General features: G+C 38.7%; 1 protein-coding gene across 1 annotated transcript in view; it reads left to right on the top strand.

Moving 5' to 3' along the window:
- TRIO (trio Rho guanine nucleotide exchange factor) overlaps positions 1-26,611 on the top strand; it is a 244,294-nt gene that overhangs the window by 176,220 nt on the left and 41,463 nt on the right. Inside the window, exon 34 of the mRNA XM_066559737.1 lies at positions 353-596. Coding sequence (XP_066415834.1) covers positions 353-596 — 244 coding nt within the window. The remainder of the gene's footprint in view (positions 1-352; positions 597-26,611) is intronic.

The raw sequence follows: 26,611 nt of genomic DNA, 5'->3' as shown, positions 1-26,611 counted from the left end.
CCTTTTTTTTTGCTAATTATCACCCATAAAATATATTCAGAAGCGACTGCTACTTCAGCTTTTGGGATACGGAGCAGTCTAGCAAGAAAAGCTGCTTAAATCCTCCGCCCAGCACTGTCACAACCAGTGTGCTTTGAACAATAGGCAGAGACAAGCAGAGTTAGAAATCTGTTCTAAAACACCAGAACTGCCTGATTTTGAAACGCTTTCTTCTTGATGTGGAAAGTTCCAGAAGCCTGCTATCTCATCCAAAATACAAATCCTGCCAGGAGTCCTAAATAGGTACCGGTGCGTGACGGATGGTTTGATAACGAGCGTTCATCCGGCTTCTCCTTGTTCTCTCCCCTGGCAGTTGTCTGGTGGGTGCGAGCTGACAGTGGTGATCCACGACTTCACCGCCTGCAACAGCAACGAGCTGACCATCCGCCGTGGGCAGACCGTGGAGGTCCTGGAGAGGCCCCATGACAAGCCCGACTGGTGCCTGGTGCGAACCACGGATCGCTCCCCAGCTGCGGAAGGCCTGGTCCCCTGTGGCTCCCTCTGCATCGCCCACTCTCGCAGCAGCATGGAGATGGAGGGCATTTTTAACCACAAAGGTAAGGAGTGATGGGCACAAAGCCTAGACATCAGCAGCGTGGTGTGACGGTGTTCACAGGGGCCTTAGGATGAGGGAAGAGATGAGGATCTGACTCCATGTTTCAGAAGGCTTGATTTATTATTTTGTGATATATATTATATTAAAACTATACTAAAAGAATAGAAGAAAGGATTTCATCAGAAGGCTAGCTAAGAATAGAAAAGGAAGGAATGATAACAAAAGTTTGTGTCTCAGACAGAGAGTCCGAGCCAGCTGACTGTGATTGGCCATTAATTATAAACAACCACATGAGACCAATCACAGATCCACCTGTTGCATTCCACAGCAGCAGATAACCATTGTTTGCATGTTGTTCCTGAGGCCTCTCAGCTTCTCAGGAGAAAAAATCTGAAGGGAAGGATTCTTCAGAAAATATGATGGCTGCAGCGTGGGGTTTGGGTCATGGACAGTGCCGTGCATATTGCAGCTTCGGTGTTCTGCACTGCCTCCTTTTCAGCAACCCCTCTGTCTTTTCCAAGAATAAGCAGTTGGCAGTTCTCAGCATTAAGGGAAAATGTGGCTGAAGATAGAGAAGAGGTTTAAGCAAATTATATCTTGGTGAAGAGTTATATATCATATTAGATCAAACTGCACTGATAGGAAAATCTATACCTGAGAAGTGCTGAAAGTGGGGAGGGAAGAAAATCTCTGGAATGGATTATCAATGTTTCCTGAGAAGTCCTGCAGTAAGAAGTCATGAAGGTTCAGCAATGGAAAAGGTAAATACACTCCTCCATATGCCCTGGCACACAAATTGTTCTTTTCAGAGTAGAACTGGCACACTTTTTCCCATAGCATCTCTGAAATCTTACTTTGGTTTTTTTTCAGATGCATGAAAGAATATTCCCCTGAAGGGTGCAAGAAAAATCTGATGCTTTTTGAAAGGTTTTAGGGTTTTAGTGTGCTCTAATCTTTTGCCTCTGTAAACTATCCAGGCTCAAAAAGTAGATTATTATTAGAGAAAATGCTTTCTTGCCTCATTTGCAGCTACTTGAGTTTGCAGGCTGTGAACAGAAAAAAAAATGTAAGCTTACAAAAAGAGAGGAGGGGGAAAAAACCAGAAAATTAGTTAATTAGAAGACATTTCATCACATGGGAAAAGATGCATTTCAAAGAGTTTCTTATTGCAGGTAATAAGGTTAGTAGACAAGTGATGTTGGGGAAAACTTGTCCTCCAAAACACAAAATTATTGGTTTTGGAAAGTTTTTCATAAATGTAACCACAATTTTTTGAATTATTCAGCCCATTCCAGCTATTACAATTTTTTCCCCATTTTTTAAGTCACTGTATAAATATGCTTGACTAAAACAGGGGTGAGTCTGTGTTTCTTACATTAGGGGCAGGCACAGCAGGAGCTTCCTGAATGCAGGGTGACTGGGGGCTTGGGGGGGCAGTTTGAAGGATTGAGCTGTATAGTTGGAGTAGTCTTTTGTCATTTTGTGTCCTACAATAATTTGGATAGGGAAAGCTTGCAGATGTTCTGATGATAAAATCGGAAAATATAGTTGAGTAACACTAAAACTTTTTTCTTCTTGGACTAGGGGGTGAAATCTGGATTTTTTTTTTTAACAACACAAGAACAGATAAATCAAATTTCCTTTGGAGTTTAGGGACTTCACCTTTGAATGCAATTTTATTAGGAGAGGCAGATTGTATTGGACTATATGTATATATGTGTACATAATATGAAATACCTTGAGCCTTTCAGAATCCCAATGGACAGACAGAGCTGGTTTTGTGTTTGAGAAGTTACAAAAGTAACTTCTTTAATCAAATCAGTGGACATGACCTGTATTGCTTCTTTTTCTTCAGAGTTTGTTTAGGGAAAATGGGGCAGAGCATTTCAAGGATACTTTGTTTAACATGGTGCTTTGAAGTAAAGAGCATTAATTAATTAGATTAATCACTGACACTGAAGAAGAAGAGAAAGCCATTGCTAGAATGAGCATAATTTGCAGGGTTGAATGCAGTCTCAGAAGTGCCTTCCGTCCCTGCCACAGGCTTCCTGAGGGATGTTATGGTATGCCATCCTAATCCCAACTGATAAAAAGCAGCTGCTAATTGTTTATTCCCACATTGCTGGGTGTCAGGCTTTAGGAGATGGATGTTTCATTTGTAAAGGTTCCCCTGCGTGTGGCTGAAGGGAGTGTGAACTGCCTTGAACATGCAAGCTGTTACATAATGTTAAGTAGATTGGAGGGGGGGGGAAAGGGTAGACAAGGCACTTGAAACCACTGGATTTGTTTCACTTTGGTCCCTACTTCATATTTCTATTGCTTGAAAGAGATTGATAGTCTTCATTTCACTGAAGGATTATAAAAATTAAGCAAAACCAGTGGAATGCTTTGATTTTCTTTTTCCCCCCATAGTGAGAAGTACCTCAGACAATCCCACAAACCAATTATTCATTCTTAAGTGCTGCATTTCATTAAATAAAGCATCAGGGAATATGCTAATCAGAAGAATGGAAAAACAATTAGATGATCATCTCAGAATTGTTCATTGTGGGTATTGATTGAGGTATGAATTCCTAAAAAACACTACTAATCCTCTAACAAACAACAAATGAGCGACTTACATAATTATAAGTTAGTCCATGTTCTTGGCTGGATAATTTTTCATGTCCTCCCTAGATTTCTAGTACTTTATTAAGTACCTTCAGTCTTTACAGTAGAGATTTTTTTTTCCTTTTTTGACAATAATTCAGTAAAACTTCAGAGTTTTTGAGAGATTAAACAAATTAGGATTTTTTTGGTCTGAAAATACATGTCCTCTGTGAGGCTTACAGTGTGAGCACCAAGCCTGAGTAATTCTGTACAGTTCATGGACTGTGAGTCTGGAATTTTTGCATGTCTGACACGACAAGCTCTTAGGAGAGGCTGAGGCAAAGAGAGGCTTTATGTATTGCAGGGGAAAGGAGGAGGTGATCACCATCAGAAGTGGTGGGGTTGGCTACTTGGGTGTAGAGTGCTTAGGTTATACAGATAGCGTGCTAAAGAGTTTTGTACTCCTTTCTGTATCTATGGACCCTACAGTTTTGATCTTCTCAACAGTGTTTATCAGTAGCACCACTTGGCAACAAAACAGGAAAAAAAAAGGAAAGCTGCAGCATATCAGAGGTGAAATGAACTTCAAAGTTTTGAAATGGCAAACTTCTCCTAATTGACAGCTAGTTCTTATGGTGTGTCAAACCACATTTCATCCCTGAGTACAGAAATGTTGGGTGATACTGAATACCTTAAATAATCTCAAATTATTATCCAAAGTAGGAAAACATGCATGATTATTAAAGAAGCAAATGTGTTCAGTGAAGCCTATTTTCTAACAGTTGGTTTGGCCATTCCTTGTCTGTCCACACATTATCTGTCAACCATGAAAGGTAATGTTGTTTTATTCTCAGCCTCAAAAATGACCCTCATTACTTGCCTAGAAGTGTAGGTATTGCTTCTCCTTTAAGAATGTGTATTATTGAAGCCATGTAATCATTTAATGACTGGATTAAAAAAATACATTTATAATATCTTCCATCTATAAATTTTATTGTCGTTAAGGTAATAAACACTTTGTTAAGAATATGAGGAAAGCATTGCCCAGAAAAGATATTCACTACACGAATAGTAACTTAGGGGGAGAGTTGATTGCAAGTTCCTGACCTCTTGCTCCGATGGACATCAAATCTATTTTTGCAAGTTATTTGGGTCATTCAGTCAATTTGATGTGCAGTTCACAGATGAATATATTTTTTAAAAAAATCTAAATCCCTTTTATAATAGGGGGAAAAGAGAAACAAGGGAGTAGTGAAGAGGCTGAATAACAGTTGGTGCACTCTACAAAAATAAATCACTAGCTCTGGAAGAACATGTTTTTCACAAGTAATGCATAAGGCAACATTTTTTTTGTAATGATTTCCCACATGTTTTTGGGTGTGGGGGAGAAAGATCATTCCTGTTGTTTTATTTGGTGCTTCTCTGTTTTTTAACATGGGTTTCTTTTCCTTCTAGGGTACATCCTATTTAATGAGTGCAGTCCTCTTTCTTTTCTTTTCAGGGCATTTACATTGCCACAGAGCTTTGGGTAAAGGGCAGGGGACAGGATTCAGTGTAATGAAAATGAACATGCAAGATCAGAAAAACTGGCAGCTATTTAAAATTGTTTGTGAATTCTTGCCTGTTTAGATCACAAGTTTACTGTCTTTTCTGAGTCTGTGATGACTTCTGAAGAATTTGTGATAGTCCATCATACCCATTCTGTTGGAGCTACTATTTGGAGAGATACAAAGGCTGCAACAAGCCTCATTGATTATGAGGCTTAAATTAACGTCTCCTTTAAGTTACAAGATTTTGGGGGGACCATGTCTAGTTACCAATTCACATTACTATCTGTTTGTTTCAAAACTTGACCACAGAAGTCTTTTGTTTACTTGAAGGTACAGTGTTTGCCTGTTTTACACCATCACAGAATCCAGAAATCTGTATAGGTTGGTTCAAATCTGAGAGGTAGATGATGTCTCAGTAACATGGTGCCAAACCACACACAGTTCATGTACTGAATACTGGCTTTTGATTTTGCTCTGAGGATGCCATCCTGACTGCAGCCATAAACACAGAAATGAAGTCTCTCTCAAATAATCTTAAAATAATAAGGCAGATCAAATGCCTTTGCAAGACAAAGGTTGATAAATTTGTTCAAATTACTGTGGAGTGAGCCATTTTCTATATCTGCAAGATGGGAAGGACTGATGTAGGGCAGGTGTCTGGGCTCTTCTTGAATTGCTCTAGGGACCCTCTATTCAAGAATTAAGGAAGACAGAAATAGTGTGGGTGACCTAGAGATATTTCCCAAGAAGAAAGAGAGATTTTATAACTGAGGCCACTGAATGGGCTTAAATAATTTTGAATTTGTTACATTAAGTAAGTTTGCTGTCACACAGCTGCATCCTATTCAGAATACCAGTTCTCAGTGAAAGAAGGGACAGAGTAAAGGTAAAAGTCTCATGTGTGATTGAGATATTTGAAAACTATGCTTGAGAAAGGGAGTGTTTCATTTTGAGTCTAAATACTGTTCAATACAGGAAGAGGAAAGCTCTATGTATCAGGAGGAGAATTTGATCCAGCAAAATGAGCATCCAGTTCGAATAACTGAAGAAGGACTCCTGGTTTGTAGTGGAAGAAAAGAAGGATGACTTGGGCAGCAGCAATTGTTTGCTTAGGAGCAGAGGGAGGCTGTGGAAGGGGAGGATTTGCTGTTTTGAGACTGCAAGCAAGTGAAGCATAGGCCATGTGCAAGGAAAAAGGATCCCCACCCGTGGCTCAGAGCCAAAGCTCAGCCTGTGAGACTGCCTGACAGCGTTTGCAGCTGCAGGAAATGAGTTACAGCCCAGGCCAGAGGGGAAAGTAACTCCTAACAATGAGCTGCTGGGGGACGTGCTCTGCTGTGCTGCCTGGGGGCCAGGTGGCAGAAGGTGGGGACTGGAGTTTCCAGGGCACCAAAGCAAGAGGGATCTGCTGCTGCTGCTACACAGACGGGTGTGATTGCATGCAGAAAGTGATATAGAGGAATATGCTGGAGTTCTACAAGACACCAAACCTTAATCTAAAAATTCTGTTGCTTGATGAATCAATTACTTCCTCATAAAAACTTCCAAGTAGCAGGCTGCCCATCCAGATAGCCAGCTGATAGAAAGACTTTCAAGGAGCCCATGAGAGGCTAAGCTGAGCAGTCAGTCTAATTTGACAGTCCACATGTTTTGATTAAGAAAAAAATTGTAAAGGCTGTGCTGCAGTGTCAGTTCAGCTTATTTATTAGCCAGACTTGAGCTTGAGCAGAGATACATGCATTTTAATAGCTGAAGTTCAACTTCACAATTACCATTTGTTTTGAAAGTGTAATAAATCATAAATATTCATTTAGTCACAAATATTTTTCTCAAAAGCACTGCTAGTTTAATAGTGACGGGGATGGTTTGAATTTAGGTTGTACGTGTGTGATTTTTCAAACATGTTCTCATGCCTTAGTCCAGGTAAATAAAGTAGCTGAAGTATAAAGTAAAACAAGAATTCTCTGTCCTGACTTTCCCACCTTGTGGTTTTAGTTGAGTTTGCAGTTAAAAACATCATCTGAGCATAAGTAAACTTAAGTAAAATGTCATCAATTGACTGTGGTCCATTTGATAATAATCTTTGCATTGAGTTTTATAGCCAAACTGTGTCAGATAGAGTTAATAGCCAAATTCCAACTGAGCCTTGATAAATAGTAAAGTCTCTATGAATTGCTTCCTTGGCATTGTGCAATCTTAAACTAGACAAGGAGGTTTGGTGAATCTCACAATTTGAATTTCTACTTCAGTTCTCTCTATCAAGTTCACATGTACTCTGAAACATCATAGGATTGATTTCTGCATAAACCTGCCTCTAACTCCTGCATTATTCTTTTATCATAATGCAGCCCAGGAAGACTTGTGAGATATTTCCCATGCTGACTTCTATGTGTGAGCATAAGTACGTGGTTAATTTGTCTCCAGAGTTTTCGTACATAGCTAATGAAAGGATTTTGCCCTGTTTGGGAGCTCAGTATTACAGTTGAGAAAAAGAAATTTTTATAATACTGACTTGAATCTACTTTTGGTCCCAGAGAGCTGCCAAATATATTTCTCTTATATATTGTAGTTGGAAAGGAAATCGGTGCATAAAAAGTATCTGCTTAGAACAGATGTATTTGCACAGCTGATCTTTGGGAGGTAGAGGGTGGATATAAACCAGCAATTCTGATGGCTTTAGGTTTCCCAGGAGAGTTGTTACTTTGCTTGCAATTAGCCTTCCTTTGACAGCAGTTTCTTTTTCTAACCAAGGTTAGAATATAGTACAAACTCAAATCATATCCTGCAAATGTTGTTTTTATCTTGCAATTGAAGAAAACCATCCTGAAGTGTTGTTTGCTTTCTTAACTTGTCCCTCTTCAGTTCTAACAAACTTTGAAAAAAATTGCTGAAGCCTTGAGAATTACTTTGTTAGGGTGCCTCTGTTACCCATATTTTGCTTGCTGCTTCTTTTTCCTTAAGGAGCAGGCTAAAGCTTGTGCACCTTTTGGGACATCCTCACATTACATTACATCACATCATCTGTCATCATCAGTGCCTGCAGGTGGAACCAGCAGGATTTAGGGTTCTACTGACTTCCTCCAATTCTGTTTTTTTGAGGAGGCTGCTGAATGTGTTCCATTGACTTCATTTCACTTTTCCTGCAAACAGTAAAATAGCCTGCTAAACTAGAAATGTTGCATCACTTTTAATATAACTATCAGTCACTTTTTTACAGAGGCCCTTGATATCTCTTAAATTGATGGCATTATTATGCAATGTTTCACTTCTATTTTGAATGCATATTCACTGACATTGGTATAATTACAATTCAGGACCTGCTTGTGTTTTCTTCTAGTTTTGAGTTGAGTCCAAATAGTAATATGTTTTTCTCTAACTGAAACAACTAGTGAACATAAATTCATTATTGTCCAACAAGGAAGCAAAAAAGCAATGGAATTCTTGGAGCAAACTGTGTAAAAGAGACTGTTGTGATAAGTTAATAAAACAATTTAATGATTCCAGGAAAACATACTGATAATGCTTTTCAGAAATTTGCAGTCTGCATTTTCTAGGATGCATATATAATGTTTAACCCCTATAGCAACAGAAGGCATTTGCATAACTGACATGCAGGCATAAATAGTAAATATCATCTTAGGTAAACTTGATATCAAATTATCCTTGATAACCAAAATCTTGTAATTTTTCCCTGTGATTGTAAGCCAGCTGTGGCCAACCTCTACTGTCTGTTAACCATTTACAGTGCAGCAGAAATAGTCTCCGTTACAAGAGGAGCTTAAAAGTGTGTCAGGTTTTCAAGAGCAGACTGGACAACACCCCAGGTGTGCTGGTCTGATCTCATAACTGACCCATCCTTTAGAGCAGAAGATTGGACTGCGCGGGGTTTTGAGGCCACTTGGAACTTGAGTTACCCTGTGATCCTATCCTAAAAGTTAGAATTGCTAGCAGAGACTTAGTATGTTTTAAGTAATTCCTGGAGTCTTGGACTCCTCTTAGTGCCTTTGAGGCTATCAGAAATGCTGAAGATTTTTGCCCCCAGATATATTTATTCCATGTAAGAAATGGCATGGAATCAAAGAAAGAATTTCTCCTTGTGAAAAACTCCAGTTCTGCTTGTTGCACCATGCTGGGTGTGGTCATAACCTAATTCGGTGTGCATTCATTCTTTAATATAAGCTTCAAAGTCTCACTGATAGGGAGAGGCTTTAAACATGGGGTCCAGGGAAATCCAGCTGCATGTAAGAACCTACAGATATGCTGGAGGTAGGAAAGCTGCTAGGGTTTAAGATCATCAAGCCTACCTGTTAACCCAGCACTGCCAAGTGCACCACTAACCAAGTCCCTTGAAGGAAGAATCACCTCCCCACTGCTGAGTTGAACCCTGGTCTCCAGCATGACAGGTGGGCACTGATTGACTAGATTGAGGTATTCTTTAGGTGGTATTAAAGAGGAAGAACTTGACTGGTGAAAACCACCAAATTGCTAACATATACCTTAAATTTTTTGTATCAGTTGCCAGTCTGTTTTAGAGAGTTTGTCATAGTCTAACTTAGTTCTTGGCTGGTTCTAGTGCATTTTGTGCTGACTTCTCTCATTGTCTCAGGAGTAACAAAATACATGTATTTTAAATGCTGGTTGATATGGTAGAACAGGCTTAGGTGTGTTTATCCTTTCATCCTAAAGATGTGGCAGGACTACATATAGTCATGCCAGAATCAGTCTGGAAAGCACTGGCTCAGAGCTGTGTTTACAGTCTCAGAGTAACATCTAAAGAGCTGGTGTTTACAGCAGGTGGTACCCTGGAGCTGTGTGATGTGTTCTCTTTGTGTTCTGGTTGCTTGCTTGAGTAAAAGCCCAGGCAATGGGATCCAGTGCCCATTCACATCACCTCTGTAAGACCATGTGAAGTTACAGTCTTCAGAACTGGAGTAAATTAAAAGTAGCAGCATTTGACTGTCTTTTGCTGTTTGTGGAATAACATAGCTTTGCTCTGTTATTGTTAACATTATTAGCAATCTAAAACTTCTACCACAATGGCATGCTTTATTCAAGAGAAACTAACTGGAAAAAGAGAATGTGGAAAAATTTTGTGTCAATTAAAACAATCTTCTGGCAGCTGAAATTTAGTTGCTGTCCTAAAGAAGTATTGTTGTCTTAACTGAGTGTAGTAACTTACTGAAATATCAAAAGTACAGATTCAGAGTGGCTATTTCATAACTACATTTTCACAGTTCTGCTAAGGGGTGGTGATGTAATTTGAAGGATGTTTGCACTTTTCAATTTTGTCAATGGTGTGATCACATTAATTTCTTTGGCTCAGAGCTAATTTTCTTTCAAATGGGTGTAGAACACATTCTGTGTAACCCAAACAGAAATGTCTTACCTTTTTCAGGACTGAGTTACTCTAATTCAGAGTAGATATAAAGAACTTGTTAATTACAACACAGAAACTCTCACATTTGTGGAATTGTTTGACACTATACAATCTCAAGTGTTTCTCTGTTTAATCATCTGATAGACAAAGTATAAGAAGTCCCCTTTTTTTTTCTCCTGCTATCTGTTGTGCCTATGGTAAAGCTAGCCTCTGAATGTACTTAAACATACTTAGTAACAAATCTGTGGTCATGATTTACAAAAACAGGGCATCTGAAATCCAGGCTTAGAGTGAGAGAGAAAATGCCCATTTCTGGTTTTGCTCTCCTGTTAGCTGCAGTGCAGAGGAATTGAGGAGGCTGCTTAATTTTGCTCAGGTATCTTTCAATATAATAAAGGAAGCTGTGAAAGTATTCAAGTTTTTTTTTTGTGTTAAATGCTTCTCTTTGAAATCCACTTAGGTGCTTTCAGAGCCCACGTGCTTTTCTTGCTTGCTGGAGCAGCAGAGTGTTGGATTGTGGCTGTGCTCCATCTGCCACACCTAGAAGGGCCATGTGACATAAGCTGATCTCTCTCAGGGGCGGGTGGTAAGCAGCACTGAGCAGAGGCAAAAGGAGGAGACACAGCAGTGAGGTAAACCTTTGTAACTAACCAAATAGCATTTTTACAATTTGAACTTAGGAGAAGTAGAATAAGAAAAGTGTTTTGGTAATACCAAGCAGCAGAAAGAAGTAATTTGTCCAGATGCATTTGCATGGAACTTCAGCATCAGAACTTCTTACGAGGAGTACGCGTCCCATTTTAAAAGCTTTGCTTTTCTTGTTTTGGGTTTTTAATGACCTGGTTTGATCTGGTAGAACTCCTTTCATTCTCCTTTCAAGTGCCTTAAAAGAGATTAATTTTAAGTCAAGAGCAATTCAGTATTCTGAGCATTCTGATGAATATATTCTTTTGTCTTTGACTGCATGCATTTTTAGTTAAGATAATTACATAAGAAATTTATGCTAAAAAGAATCCAAACCCACTGTATGTGCAGCTAAAACTGGTTTGGAAAATTAAACCTTGTTTTGACCAGATTTCCTTTTCACACCAAGCGGCTGTTTCCCCTTGTGGAAACAAAGAAAAAAATGAATGATGAAGGGTGACTTGTATAATAAAATTAATATAAAAAACTGAGTGTTTCTTCAGTATGTCTCATTAGGACAGCAAATATTTCTTGCTTGGAACACTTTTTGTATTTTTTCCAAAGTTCAGATGATACATGGCCTATTCCTTCTCCCCCTCCCACCCCTTGCTAAGTACTGAATGTATGTGAAACAAAATTCCTTACACTCATCCAAAAGATTTTGTTTGAATTATCTAAAGCTGGTTTGTTGTGGTTTTACTGACAGTGGCTGGGATTTTTCAAGCTGGTTTGGCATGCTGCAGTGGTGACTGTGTTAAGGAGTCAGAATTTTCCCAAAGCTTTTCCAGATAAACAGAAGACCAGGGACACTGAACATCTAACCATTTATTTGAAAGGCTTCTTCACTCTTGCAAGTGGTATTAAGCTCCAATTCCTTGGCTACAGCACAGAACAGAGTTAAAAATTCAAGTAAATAATATCCAAATGATTAAGATGGATAGAGAATTTACTGTGTCATGTGCTTTTTGATATTCCTTCTTACTGTAGGCATGAGCAGCAGCTAGGGCATGTTCTGCAAAGCTGGAGACAGGAAGGACTTGTTTAGATACTAGCCTGGATGACTGAATAGTTGGATACATGATTCATTTCCCAATATTTTTAATTAAAGCCCGAGCACTTCAGTGTCCTGCTATCTGTTGCTCTTAACAAATGTTTTACCCAAGATGTAGAATGGAATGCTGTAAATCACCCAGATAAAAGTATCTCTTCACCCTCAGTCAGAAAATACTTCTCTCAGGTTGGCCAGGTGGTGGAATAGCCAGTGTGTTTAGTTGGAGATGGCTATTGGTTGCAAGATTTTGTTTCTTTTGGGGTTTTTTTTTGGTTTTTTGTTTTTTGGGGTGTTTTTTGTTTTGTTTGTTTGGGGTTTTTTTTGTTGTTGAAAAATATCAGTATTTTGAAGGGAGCTCTTGGAAATCTCAAATTAAGAATGTTCACACAATTCATTGCACAATACGATTTCTGACTGATTGAGTTTCAAGTGTCTCTGGCAGCTGGCAGCAGGGGTAGTAAAGAACAGGAAACAACACTCTGAATGTTAAGTCCAAAGAGCTGCTGTGGTAATGATTCCACTCCTTGCAGACTGGCAGTGTTATTTATCTGAGGAGCAGCGAGGCTGTTTTTTGGGAACAGGATGATCTTTGTGTGTGGGGCTAAAGAAACCAGATCCTAGTGGTGCAGCTGTACCCCAAGCAGTTAAACTGTGCACACATTGTACACTGAGGAAAAGGCAAAGTTAGGCTCCTTTCAGAATTTTCATGGTCGTGTGGGAGCTCACCTTTGAAGTTTCAACCTCAGGTTTATTTATTGATGTGGTTTTGCTGTCTACAACTTCTCGATTGTTTTAGAGTATTCTAGTGTGGGGCAGAGTGCCTAAGCTGCCAAAGATAGGATTTGTATGGAAAGTCAGCCTGATTTATTTTTTTAAATGCAAAATGCATATTGTAAATAAAATTCCTATTGATTTGTGCAATGTTATTTAGTTCAAGAATTTTAATAGTTATGGATTTATGTCTGACTTTGACTCCTAGGTCTGGGTGGTCTTTGGTCTAGCACAGTTTTAGAAATCTGAATCTTTTCTCTACCACATGCAGAAACATGACTCAAAATTGTAAGAACTATGCAATACTAAATCGTGGAAGTATTCGTCTCATAGATCACTTCAAAAATTGTTTGGGACATTTAGATCCTGGCAGAACTGAATAAAGAATTCACTTCTATTAATTTCAGTTATCTAGTATTAGTTTCTCCCCTCCTAAGATGAACAAGAATTTTTTATGTAACTTTGTAGTATTGTTCCAAAATCTATTAATTACTTTTTTAAATGGAATGTCGGGAATATGAGGGGCAAGATTCTGGAGAGGACAGATTTAGTTTTGCTTAAAAATTATATTGTAGCTGTGTTTTCTCATGCTATAATCTTTCAGACACAGACACCTCCCCACCCTGCCAAGATAGATATTAAGGAAGAAAGGTTGGCTCTTTAGCTTCTTGCTCTCAGGCAACTCAGAATAGGTATTTAAATCTGGAATTTTTGTATTTTATTAGCTTCCCTGTCTTGTTCTGCTTGTTTTCACTAAGATGGTGCAAAATGCAATGGGGCCTTACAAAGATTAAGTTGGAATGCTGTTTATCTGTGTTTTAATATAATTCTATTATATATTTCTATTGCCATGCAAGTATCTTAGGAGTATGAGAAATGCAGTCAGCTTAACTCCAGTTGTCCTGTTAAATAAAAGAAGGGGATGAATGTTTCCATTCTTACATGCAAGACTATTAATAGAAGCCTCACACAAGGTAGCATTTCCATGAGGAAGTTAATACAGCAGCAAATGGTGGGTGCAGATGCTGCAGTTAAGAGCTGGTACCTGTGAGAAGCTGAAGCTGTAATGAGCTAATTTGTTGACTGTCAATGGCAGAGAGTGGTGAGCTGTTACATCTGTGCTGGGGTGAGCTGGCACAATGTTAATACCTTAAAATGGTTTTGGGGGGCTGACGTTGTCCATCAGTGATCCCTGAGATTAATTGCAGAAAGCTGATCCCGTCCCTTCACTGTGGTAATAGATACAGGCATCTGATGCTTCATTTGCGTCTATCATAAAAAGTATGTGCTACCTGATCTACTTGGGATGTGCACTGAGTGCTTTACTAGCTGGGCTTTTTCCTCTTTAGTTTCTTTGTTTAATCACTGGGATGCAGTCTTTCTTACAAAATGCTGTCTTAAAAATGAGTGGGCTTTTTTGGCCAGGAAATTTAAAATCTTCAATAGACAACATATTCACCTGGACATTTATTTTGTCCCAGTTCTAAGTAACTGAGAAATATCTTACATTGCTAAGGGCCTACTTTTCTTTCAGAAATGAAGATAACTATTGATTTCTTTAAAAGAATATTATATAAAGTGTATAACCAAGAAAACTTAATTTCAGATTTACACAGGTAAGGCAAAAAATGAAACATTATGAAAATGAAAAGTTAATTTTACTTGGAAAAAAAAAAGAGCCACAACTATTCCAACTTTAGTCAACTGGCACAGATCAATATATGAGTTTTTTTCATTAGTAATTTCATCACAGTTTGTTTTCCTGATGGCCTGTGTTCTCAAATACTGAGCAGCAGATGAAGCAGGGGCAGCTCACTGCTGCTGTGCAACACCCCGTGCATTCCAATCTCTTGTGCACTGAGCCTGTGCTCTGTACCCAGCTGGGTTTTTTCCTAAAGATGTTTTCCATGTGGACATATTCCTGCCTGCAGAATTAAGATTACCTGACTGGTTTGTTGTTACCAAGGATGGGTTCCTACAAAAAACTGCTGATGCAAGGGATTGCAGGAAGAGCTGTCTAGCAGACAGGGGTAGCTAATGCAGGATATGGCACTGGAATACAGAAAACCGGATGGAGCTAAAAGACAAAGAGAGCTCTGTGGTAGAGCCTGAAGTAAACCATGGAAAGACATTAATAGGCTGCCTGTTTGGGCATAAAATTACATGTATTGATACAGGTCCCTGTCTCAGAAACTGAGATTTCTGATACATCTTGAGGTGTTTTAAGTGGGATCTGAAGTGACAGTGGTACTGCATAATGGTCTCTGCCTTTTAAATTAAGAAATGTTGGATTTGTGATATAGAAGCCACCTGCCTTTTGCTTACATTCAGAAGAATTTACAAGTCAGAGCTCTCCCCCTTGGATCATAAGGAAGTTGTAGCTATTGTTTCAGCATATGTATTTGAGATGTTTTTCAACCAAATTCTTACCTAATGTGCCCAGTGACTCTGCACCACATTCATGTGGGGTTTGTTGTCTCCAGTGTTGCTGTGAAGCAATTGCTTCACAGCAATTGTTGTTTTACAAAAACTAGGTCATCCAAGACAAATGTGTATCCATGATACTTTCTTCTTAACCATGTAACCTGTGAAATACGACTCTGAGATAATCCATGTGGTCATTCCCTCCTTCACCACCTTGATTTGCTTGTCAGATTTTTCTCTGAGAAGGGGTCAAAGCAAAACCTAAAAATAACAGTGTTTGCTTTCAGTAGGAACGGAAGAATTTTTTGCAATAGCAAGCTGCAAATGATGCGGTTCCCAGAGCATTTATAATATCTTCCTGCATATATTATCAGTTTTATAAGGGCAGTATTTATGCAGTTAAAAAGCAAAAGAAAACCAATCTAAAAACAGTTTTCTGTATAAATTTTGCTGTCTTTTGGTCAGAAGTTTTCTTACATATGGAAAGCATTACTTCAAAGCTGTATTGATAACCTATCTAACTAGATGTTGGTTAAAGCTGTGAGACTTTTACCGCAACAAGAATTGCTGGATATTCTTTAGAATGCTCAATGTGCATGGGAATGGTTGCAGAGTAATAGAAATGGATTGTTTAATTTATTATATTTTTTCTTACTCAAGTAGAAACTAGAATGATTTTCAGATATTCCACAATTTCACGACAAGTAAACTAGCCTTAGTGGAAGTCTCACTGTAGGTGGTAAACCAAAAAGATCACTTACCCTGGAGAAAGAGAGGGTTTTTTCCTCTGCCTTGCCTGCCCCCCTCACAACAGCCCCACCCTTAGGAATTCAGTGTCATTTGAAAGTTGCTTTGGGTCAAAAGAAAATTGATCAAGAATGAGAATTAATGGTTTCAGTGCAGGAGACTATGAAGGAAAAACTGATTCAGAATTTAGATTAGCTGTTCTTAAAAAGCACAAGATTATTCTCAGATGCAGGGTGACTATGACTCTTCAACACTGCAGACAGGATAAGGTGTGTGTACCCAACTTGTGTTACATGCCAGTGGTAAGCTTGCTCTGACTCTGGGACCCTATAGACTCCCAGTTCCACATAAAATTCCTATTTATCCTTGCATTACATGCATTTGTTTGTGCTAGTGTCATTGGCAACCCCTTCACTGCTTTATTGTCTTCTTACCCTCTCTACACGTTGGTGTACTGTACAGTATTGTTCGTTCATCTCATTTTTGGGCTTTTTTTCCCAATGATCATAGAGTATTAGAAATAATTTCCTTTTTGCTTTTACAAAATGTAAATTCTTGCTTTGGCTGTTTATCTATCTAGTAGAATGTAGCTTTATGTAGCTCCTTTAAAATTAGCTGATAATGTGTTCAGGGGAAGAAACCAAACTTCTTCTCTAGGTTTGCATAGCAAAAAAAAATTAAAAATGCAATTTAATATTTATAGACAAATGCTTTTGTGGCATGCTAGGTGAAGAATGCACGTACAAAATCTAAAATACGTGCCATCTCAGTTTACTGAACAGGAAGACAGCTTAATGAACTAGAAATACATCTTGCAGAATATGAGCTCAGAGGTGAAATAGATCTGCAATGTAGTTTAAAGCAGGGCAAGATCTTAAATTATCAAATGGTATGGATTTCCTAGTATTGTGGGGTTTGTTTGATTGATTGATTATCACAAACAAGGCTCAGGAAAAGGTGAAGATGAGGACAGAATCTGTTGTTTGTCAAGGAAAATTAGAAATTCCAGGGAAAGCACTGCGTGGTTTAGCTGACCGGAAAATGTCGGTCGTTTTTCTGTTTATGCCTTTAGCTAAAGCATTTAAAACTAACTATGCAGTGTAAAATAAAAAGAGATGTTAAAGGTCCATTTAGTGCATTCGGGTTACTATAGAGCTTTGTAGGGTACTAGACTGCATCTTTTCTGAAGGCTGAGAGGAAGAATTGCTGGCTTGTTGTATTTTTTAAGATCACCCTGAGCCTCAATTAGGGTAGTTACGGTAGAGTGTAATCTGCTGCATCTGGCTATTCCCACATGTGAATTTAAAGACTGGAATTGTGTTCAGTGAGTCAGAGGAGAGCATCCCTGCTCTGAGGAGAGAGGAGCTGCTCTGACGGCAGGCAGGGGTCTAAACCAGCCTGAGAAGATAAGAGTGACTTCCTCATTCTGATGGCATTGCCTGTAACGTTATCTGGGTGACACTTCAGGAGAAGCTGTAACCCATCCCAGGCTGCAGGCGAGTGGGTTCCTTGGAAGCCGTGGGGATCGGAGCAGCTGACTGCTCACCATGCCGAACAGGATTAAACAGATTGACACTCTGGGATCTCTGCACTCAGTAAATCCTACCTGCTGCAGCAACGGGCAGCCCAGTGGCTGTAAATACTGGATCCTGGATTTAGGTACAAATATGCACAGAACAGATACAATGGGAAGGGGGAGGCAGGTTGGTTGGTTGGTTGTGGTATGTTTTCAAATCACGGGAGTTTAGTAGGATGCTTTTCTTTTTCCTTCATCTCTCTCTGCTCTCCCCTCCTTCTGATCTGACCCCAGCCAGAAAACGCAGAGTATTACAGAAAGGACCTCTGTGGGAAAGGGAGCAGTGTTGGAATTAATCTTCTCTGTAAACTACTGAGATACAGTAAACTCTTTCAGAAAAAGCTTTTAAGGGGCATGTGCTACTTTATGGGGGTTTTTTAATTGATCTAGGGAAATGAGAAATGGTAACTCTTGCTCTGTGAAATATTATTAATGGTAGTATTTTAAGAGATTAGCAGAAATTTTCTTAGAATGTTGCTGCTAAACCAAAGAAATCATAGATTATTCAGTGTGTGTCACTTCTGTTAAATTGTTGTTGAGAAGTAATGCTTTTGGGGAAATAGAGCTTGAAAAGAAAGGGCAGTTGGGAAATAAATCAGTCTGTGCAAGTTATTTAGAGGCAGCATTGATTCTGAAATGGAGGTAACATGGAGGTAAGCCATGCTCTTTCAGTCTCGACTGGAGGAGCACAGAGGTAAGGGTAAGGATGTTCATGTTAAACTTATTCTTGTTGGGTTTTCTCCCATTCCTCCTTTGTAATTTTTAACAGGAAACAATATTTGTGTTTGGTATTTGCTCTATTGCAAATGAACGAGTTTGTATGATACACATTAAAATGTTGGAAATATCTCCAGGATAAAACAGTGATAACCTTTAGTGTCTGGAGCCTGGTGCACCTGTTGGGATGCCTTCTTACATACCTCCTGCTGTATGCTGTGTGCATATACTCAAAAAAAGCAGCAAAAGGCAAGGTACAATCAGTGTTATTTGATAATATCCAAACTACAGTCACAGATGGTTGAGAGGAGAAGGAGGGTGGTAGAAGGCTGCAAACATGAAATCAAGGATGTAATGGGAATTGATCTTATCAGAGACCCCTGAAATAGGGTCGTGTGTCAGTGGATGGTTGTACCTCTGAGCAGATCCTCAAAAGATAACGGGGTGTTGGAGTTCCAGCCAGTGGGAGTGAATGTTAGCAGGCTGTCATCTCTGCTCCAGCAATAGAGCTGTGTTCTCAGAAGGCTGCTCTGTAGCCCCCAAGCGCTGCACAGTCGCTTCCTTAAACAGCAATTATTACAGTTTTTAGAAGTAAGCAAGTACAGGTTTACAGTACTTCTTGCAGGAAGGTGGGAGTGAAAGGAGTCGATTTTAAATAGTAGTTGATAGGCAGAATGTTCTGCAGCAAAATATTTTTGAGCAAGTGCTCCCCCAGAGCTGTGACTACCCAGTCTGCTGGAGGTCTGTCCATGGCACAGCATCAGTCTTCTCCCCTTCATATTGCTTTGCATTCTCCTCTTTGCTGTAGCTCCCTTGCTTCACTTTTAAACTCTTGGTGTTGCAGTGGTTAGTTTACTTCCAAATAATTTTTACAAAACATTTTATAAAGTGCTGGGTGTAGCCTGTTCCTATCAGTGAGATGCTTTCCTTTATTACCATAAATTAAGATCATAGACACATATGAAGTCTTGCTTGGCAAACATGCATGGTTTCACAAACACTCTTCATTGTTCCCTTTCTCTGTCTTAAAAACAGATGTCCATGCACACAGACCATGCTCTAAGGAGGCTCAATAGTCTTTCATAATAGGGGAACAAAGCTTACTTGCATAACCCAACATAACTGTAGCTATGCCATCTCTTGAACTGGAACAAATAAAAATTGTATCTGTAGTATCACTGGCTACTGAAAAGTTAAAACTGGTAATGTGGGATTCAGGCTTAGTATTCAGAGTACTCTAGTGCATGATTTTATTCGTAGAAGACTTCAACATTGCTTAAAGATTTTTTTAAGGAATTACAAAGTTTGGTACATTTTTCATTAAAATGTTAGAATACATGTACAATTAATAATTATGTATTCCTGCATAATTAAATGATCTGAGGTTTTGCCCCACTTATGCATCAAGTCTGAATGAAGAAAAACTTGTTCAGATATAGGGAGAAAGAAAATAGGGCTTTGAGTAATGGATTGGCAAGAAACTACTAAAACTAATATGTAAGTATTGTATTTTTGCCTTTATCTGACATCAGTTGGAGAAAGCAGTGGCGTTGGTTGGAGGAAACCAATTCTCATGGTAATTCCACCCATTTCTGTAACTTAAAAATGCTTTGCATATGAGACAAGAGAGACAAGATAAATACTAAAGTTGTTTATAGTTATCTAGCTGGAGAGATTGTTTCAATCTGGAACTGAATATTGAAAATAACATATTTTTTCAGTTACCTTATGAGCTGGAAGAAACAATAGCATGTATGTGTTTTAGTCCCTAAGTGGATCATGTGAGTCTATATTTCACTTGGGAAATTTAAGAGGCAAATCTCATGGATAAAATCCAGGGAATAAATGTGCAACCCCCAAATTTATCCTGAAGTTATTAACCATCTGGGAGCTGGGTTTTGAAGGAGGAAAGGTGGTTGTAGGAGTAGAGAAAGAATAGACAATTAGCTTTGAGAAATACTTTTATTATATGTGAAGTAGATTGCTTAAAAGAAGGTATGTGAGTCAAACTATCTTTCTTTTTTCCTCTTTCATAACATTTTATGATATATCAAGCCTCAGAAATAATTCATCCATAAAACAGGATGCTTTTACTGTAAAGTAATTGCTAGCAAATGGTGTCCAAGAGAGGATAATAATCTCTGAGGACTGAACTCAGAGGATGCAGTGGGAGAGTCCAGTTATTACTAATGGGTTGGTGTAATTCTTGGCATAGATTCACATATACACTTTGAAAGTCTATTCTTTTAGAATACAGATGGAAGCTGTTAAGTATGTGCTGTGTGTGCCTTTCTATCTCCACAAAGAGCATGCAACAAAAATCCTCCTTAAACTGAGCTCATGTAGCAGCTATAAAGTTACACATGCAAAGGTGCTGCTTCCCTGACTTCTGTGTCCTTACTCACTTGTTCTTGGCTTTTCCAAATCATTAAGCTGCAGGACTTGCCACAGTTAGCTGGAGGTGCTGTTTCATGGTTAGTAAAAAATGAGCTACATGTCAGGTACTGCTAGTTTATTTACCCTGTGCTTGTACATATGATCCAGCTGCTTCTTGTGCATCGGCACCAGCAGTCACACAGACAGCCAGACCTGGAGTAGATCCTGTGGAAAATGCTACACCTTTCTCTCCTCCCACACCCCAAGATCCCCCTTAAAAACCACCACCAACAAAAACAATAACAACAACAGCAAAATGTTACGAGGTACAGGAGTTTATGCAAGAAAAATACTGATGTCCTTTCATAATTGCCACCCTGCTTGTGAACCTAAAGATTTGAGATTTGGGTTTTTTGCTCTGAGGGGGTGGACAAGATCCACAGCTATCCACATTTTTGTCTCAACTACTCCTGACTTTTTTCTCCTTTAATTTAGATATATTGGACTGGACTTTTCAACTGGACTGGACTTTTCAGTCTTTTGGAAAGGTTATTTTTGTAGCTCTTAGGTGGGTTACTTGCTTTTTGAAATAAGCCAAGACTGAGCAGCAGTGTGGATTAGAAGTGTGTATGGAGTTAACCCCAGGCAGCCTTCTGCCTCTAATCCTTAAAAGTCTGCTCCCTCCACTGCAGCACTTTCCACGCAGACTTTGTATAAGTAGTGCATGAAAACAGAGTAATTTAAAATGGTTCTTTTAGCCCCAGCTCATTCTCAAACCAGCTACTCAGTTCTGAGTTTTAACTTTATTTTAAAGATCTGAAAGAAATATGTATGCTTTAGGTTTATAATACAATCTTCATGTAATAAGGACTTGTAACTCCATTTTTATATTAAGAAGAAAATGTTTATATATAAGCATTTTTTGATTTTGCTATGATGTCTCTATTCCTGTGTATTGCTAGTGAAGCATAATCAAAATACTTAGTGAAGAATTTCTAGATTTTTCTTCAAAAGTATGATGGAACATCATATGAGCAGTCAATACCAAGAGATTTAGTATTTCCCAGAGAAAGACCAGAAGGAATATTAATAAAACTTTGGAAAGAAATATTTTTGCATCTTTTCATACCAGAAATATATTTGCATCTTTACCTCCTTGTGAGCTGTCTTAGAAAATATCTGTATCTAAGCATCTGATGCATAGGGTTTTGTATCATGGTCAAAAGTCTGTGTTGCATTGATGGGCTTAAGCTCAGCAAAGAAGAAATGTTCTGACTTGCAGTTCAACTTAATTTCCCTCTTGCTGTGTTACAGATCTCTTTCCAACAAATACTTCAGTGAAGCAGCAGCATAAGAATGGTCTGTCACTTACTTAATGAAAGTTTCCTCTAGGTGCTCATTGCAAGACTAGTAATGAGCATTTTGTTCATTATCTGCTTTTGAGCAGAGCTACAAGCAGCTGTGACAATCAATTGCATTTCCTCATCTAGGCTTGTGCTGACTCTCCTTTAGGGGAGGTAATGAGAGGAACAGAATTTGGGTGATAAAAGTACATCCATCCTGCTTTGGAAAGACAACATCAGTAACATTAACTATCCTCCCCTGTGAAGGTTGGTTTTCCTCACAGAGAATAGTTAAGTATGCTTGCTAAACCAATTAATCTAATTTTTTGTTTCCTTGCATTTGAACATGGAACTGGACACCTCCAGTCAATCTTCTTGAGTAAGTGGCTACAAAAAGACACCAACTTACACATTATGTGGAGTAGTTTGCCCTAAGAAGACTTTCATAGAGATCAGCTATCTAGAGGCACTGTAGGAAATGCTGGGGACTTGATGAAAAGAAGAAATGTTTTTTTCAATAGAAAAATTATTAGATGCTGATTAAATTTATTAATTTCCACCAGATAAGTTATTTGCCCCTAAATTTAGGCTTACAGTTGAGTCTATAACTTAAAAAAGCAGTAATTATTGTTTTGTAGAAATTATTACAGATTTCCTTCCCTTCCTCTGCTTCATGTCTAATTAAAGCAAGTAATTAAGAATTCTGGTTTATTGCCTTTTAATTGCCTTTCAAAAGAAGTTTACTTTTTTTTTAACCTTTTTTTTCCTTTTGTTTCCTACATCCAAACTAATTTTGGACAGCTCTCCCATGATCTTATCATATCATTTTACTGTGGCAACCTAAGTAATATTAGATGGATGGGAGCTGGCGAATGACATGAGGAATTGGAATTTAGATTACTTGGTAAACAAGGCAGTTCACAGCATCACCTTCCTCCTGAGACTTTATTGGGAAAATTCAAGGAAACAAAAATAATGGAAAATTTGCATGACAAAATGTAGCTTTTTGTATGTGTATGATAGGGGCTTGATCATGCCAAAAAAAAAATTCAGCAGCGCATGTTATTCCTGAAGAGACTGTATTCAAGTTAACAAACATGGCCATGATTCTGTTTTTAGTACTCAGTGTTTTACTCCATATTCAGTGTATTTGAATTGCACACTGAGATAAAATGTAACATCTTCCATTAATTTATAGTTTTAAAATACTTTATTATGAACTCTATACTATATATACTATATATTTTTATATAATTTATAACTATATATATAGTTTTAAAATACTCTATATCAAGGAGTTATCTTTCCCCTTTTAACTCAGTCTGTATTCAAAATTAATAGATTTGTCAAGCAGTATCTTCCCCTTTCCTAATCCCTTAAAATGTTTCATCCTGAAAAGGCATCTCTGCAGCAGATAGGCATTATGACTTCCAATAGCTCTCTGCTAGTCAACCTTGATGGTGAGTCTGTTTAAAAAAACCCCTTGTATTTCCAGTGTGACTGACCTTTATTAAAATCACATGTGCTCTCATTGTATTGCTCAGGTTACATTCCCATCTGAAGAGAAAAAATATAAAACCAGTTCAGTTTCTAATCACAGTCATCTAAGTCTGCTCTTGGTAATGTCGGTATTGAGGTGGGATTGCACTGGGAGGAAGTTGTCTGTCATCACCTACAGTCATCTCATTACACAGTGGGGAGGCTGACAGCAGTGGCATGGCCACAAGGCCTCCAGTGTGTGCACCAAAAAGGTCAACGTTTTACGATGCAAAGTAATGTTTGTACAATGAGTTTCTATCACTAATATAAATTAATTGGGAAAGGAGCAAACATCATTGTATAATGAATCTCTATCACCAATATAATTAATTGGATAAGGAGGAAATACCATTTTTTATCTATAGGAATTTTAGAGGACTCATTTTTATCACTATTTTAGCAATTCCCTCTTGGCTCCCAATTCCCTAAATGTCTTTCTCAATGTGTTTTTTGAGGGCTACAACAGTATAACATTTGGAAAGAAAAAATGACCAAAGTTACTGTAATAGCCCCAAAGCTAAACAGTGTGAGTATATTATTATTATTGAGCTTATGGCAGAGTTCCTAACTTGAGATTGATGTGTTTGTACAGCTGTTGCTAAAGCTGTGGCTCCAAACAATTGCTAGTTGTTCTAATGAGCTCTTCTGCTTTGAATCAAGAGGATGGGCGGAAAAGAAAAAAAGGCTGTTAAAATTGCTGTTGGATTATTATGTGTATTTAGGTTAATGTGTAACTGCAGTAGGTGAACAGGAAACAAGTATTTTTTTAGTACAAGTAGTCTAATAACTTAGGGGTTTAAAACAAATGAAATTTGATAAAGACATGATTTCTTTAAGTTCATTTGTTTTTGTAACTTAATACTAACACTTTGTACCGTCTCTTTATGAACTTTACTGGTACACTTGAAGGTATGCTTAGCAATTGTTAATAGTATCTACCCTTTGTGTTTTAAAGTGTTTTTAAAGTTTTAAAGTGTTTAAAAGTGGCTCATCATATATTCTGTCAGTTTTACTAGAGAATTTTTGGAGGTTTTCTCATGTGTTGGAATTTTTTAAGGCATTTCAAGAGAGAATAAAATGTATCTACTTCCATTTTTAGAGGTCACGCATTTGTAAATACATTGCAGAGTACATTACTTGTTTGAATTTTTTTTAAACTTCTGGACAGAAGGAAAAAATACTTCTGGCTCAGCATTTATACAGTTTTTGTGTGGAATTAGTTTTTGCCTTTGTAGTTGTGGGACTTGTTTATACTGACTACGTAAAGTGGTGGAAGCTAATTTCCTCCCTATCTCTGTGTGCATTCTCAATTTCAGTAGTACAGCAGAATTGTGTCTCGCTATTTCCTTTGGAGATCAGACTTGCTGAAACTTGCTTTTGCAATATCTTAGCAATATACAACCTTTTTCTTGATGTAGTGGGGGCTGTTTTAAAATCTGCGTAGGATAAATTCCTTCCATTGGGATGCCCTGCATTGCTGAGCTTTTGCACAGGAAAGCATGCCATGTGTTGCTTTAAATAACATCTGAGATCATGATTCTTCCTCATGCAATTTCTGCAGACTTACTTCTCTCCCTCCCTTCCTCTAAAGCTTTCCCTGCTTTCAGCAGAGCTGAGGGTTTGCTCAATGCATCCTTCTCCACTCCCTTTTGGTTGGCTATTCTGTTATCTGTATTGACACGGACATTTTTGTTTCATGTCTGTTCATAATCTTCCTCTTCTGGACTGATGCACAAGGCATATCAGATGAGCTGCTCTGCTGCTTCAGAGCAGTATTTCTGGGACTGGAGTTTATTTTTATCCATTTCTGAGCAAAAATTTACTTTCCAGCAAAAATTAGAGTAGCAGATGATAAAACCCCTACAGCTCAGTAACAGATGAGCAGAATTAATTGTGCAGTTGCCCCAATTAAGATCTGAAACTGCTCATCACGAATCTTGTCAGGAGGGGTTCCCATTCGTAGTGTGTGGCATAAAGCTCTCTGCCACGAGCAGAGCTGCAGCTTTGCTGCTGGCATCCCTTGGCATGGCTCCTGGGGGGTGGGTTCCACGTGGCAAGCACGAGGCTGATGGATTGTCAGCAGCCAGCTAAACTCTGTCTATTGTCTTAAGCACCAATGCTGCCTAAGAGGCCCAGGCCCAAAGTTTCTGTTTCCCTTTTTTCCATTCTTTGTCTCAGATGTCATTTCTCTGTGCTGGGTGTTGTTTCTGTCAAAGGCAGGGAGTGCTGTGCCATGGAGCAGTTGGAAGGGAGCGAGTGCTTCCAGCTCCCGCTGCTTCAGTAGCTGCCTTGTGCCCTCCACAGCTCCCTGAGATCTTCAGCTCTCCAGCAGCAGCAGCAGTGCTGGGGAGCAGGGGGAGCAGCTGTACACAGCTCCTTCAGCTCAGGGTGCTGAGGAGGCAGCAGCCCTGGGCCTGGAGCAGTCATTCCTGTGCATCCATTCTTCTGGAGAGAAGAGTGGTTGGGCCTTGCCTTCATCAGTTCTACTTTGGTCATCCTGTAATAGCTGGATGTATACCTGATACTGGCATCTAGCTCAAATGGCATATACAGACAGTTTAAAATATTTGTATTTCCGTAGTAAAGCTCAAAAATGCTATGCTTTGGAAAAGAGTAATATAGTAGAGTCTTTGTGAAACTTTGATGAATTTGATCTTACAAGGTACCGTATTTAAAGCAAAACAGGGAAAATACATTGGTACTGTGGGAAACCTGCTTGCTAATATAGAAAAGCAGGATTTCTCTCATTTTCTTTCACTGTTTACTCTGAAGAACTTTCTCAGCTGTTTAATGAAAGAAGGGTGTCACCTTAATTTTCTTATATTGCATGATATATGTCATCCCCTATGAGGGAGTTGTTAATATGCAACTTAAATCTGTCACTGAAAATCTTGCCTATTGTAGGTCTGCAGAGCAAATAATCTTCTGTGCTCCTTCACACTGATGTAAAATGATGTCTTATAAGGGGAGGCAGAGGTGAAGTGCAACAGATGAGTAACTGGATGATGGCCCCAGATGGCCTGAGGGAACTTGCTGGAGGTTGTGCACGAAAAGGAGAAACCTTTGCCTGAAAATTAGAACATGTTTCTGTTCATTAGCTCTTACATAAAAGCATGCAAGTGCCTGTGCAGTTAGTGTTTTAAGGGAAATGCACCCTTCCTTCCATTGGGAGACAATCATATTTAAAATAACCAAGGCACTTGCTTTGATCTCTAAAGAGGATGGCTCAGTACACAGACATAGAGTGAGAACTTGACTGAGAAACACTGCTA

Source organism: Molothrus aeneus, chromosome 1 (genome assembly GCF_037042795.1).
Source record: "Molothrus aeneus isolate 106 chromosome 1, BPBGC_Maene_1.0, whole genome shotgun sequence".
Lineage (NCBI taxonomy): Eukaryota > Metazoa > Chordata > Aves > Passeriformes > Icteridae > Molothrus > Molothrus aeneus.
This window is presented reverse-complemented; position numbering and strand designations above follow the sequence as displayed.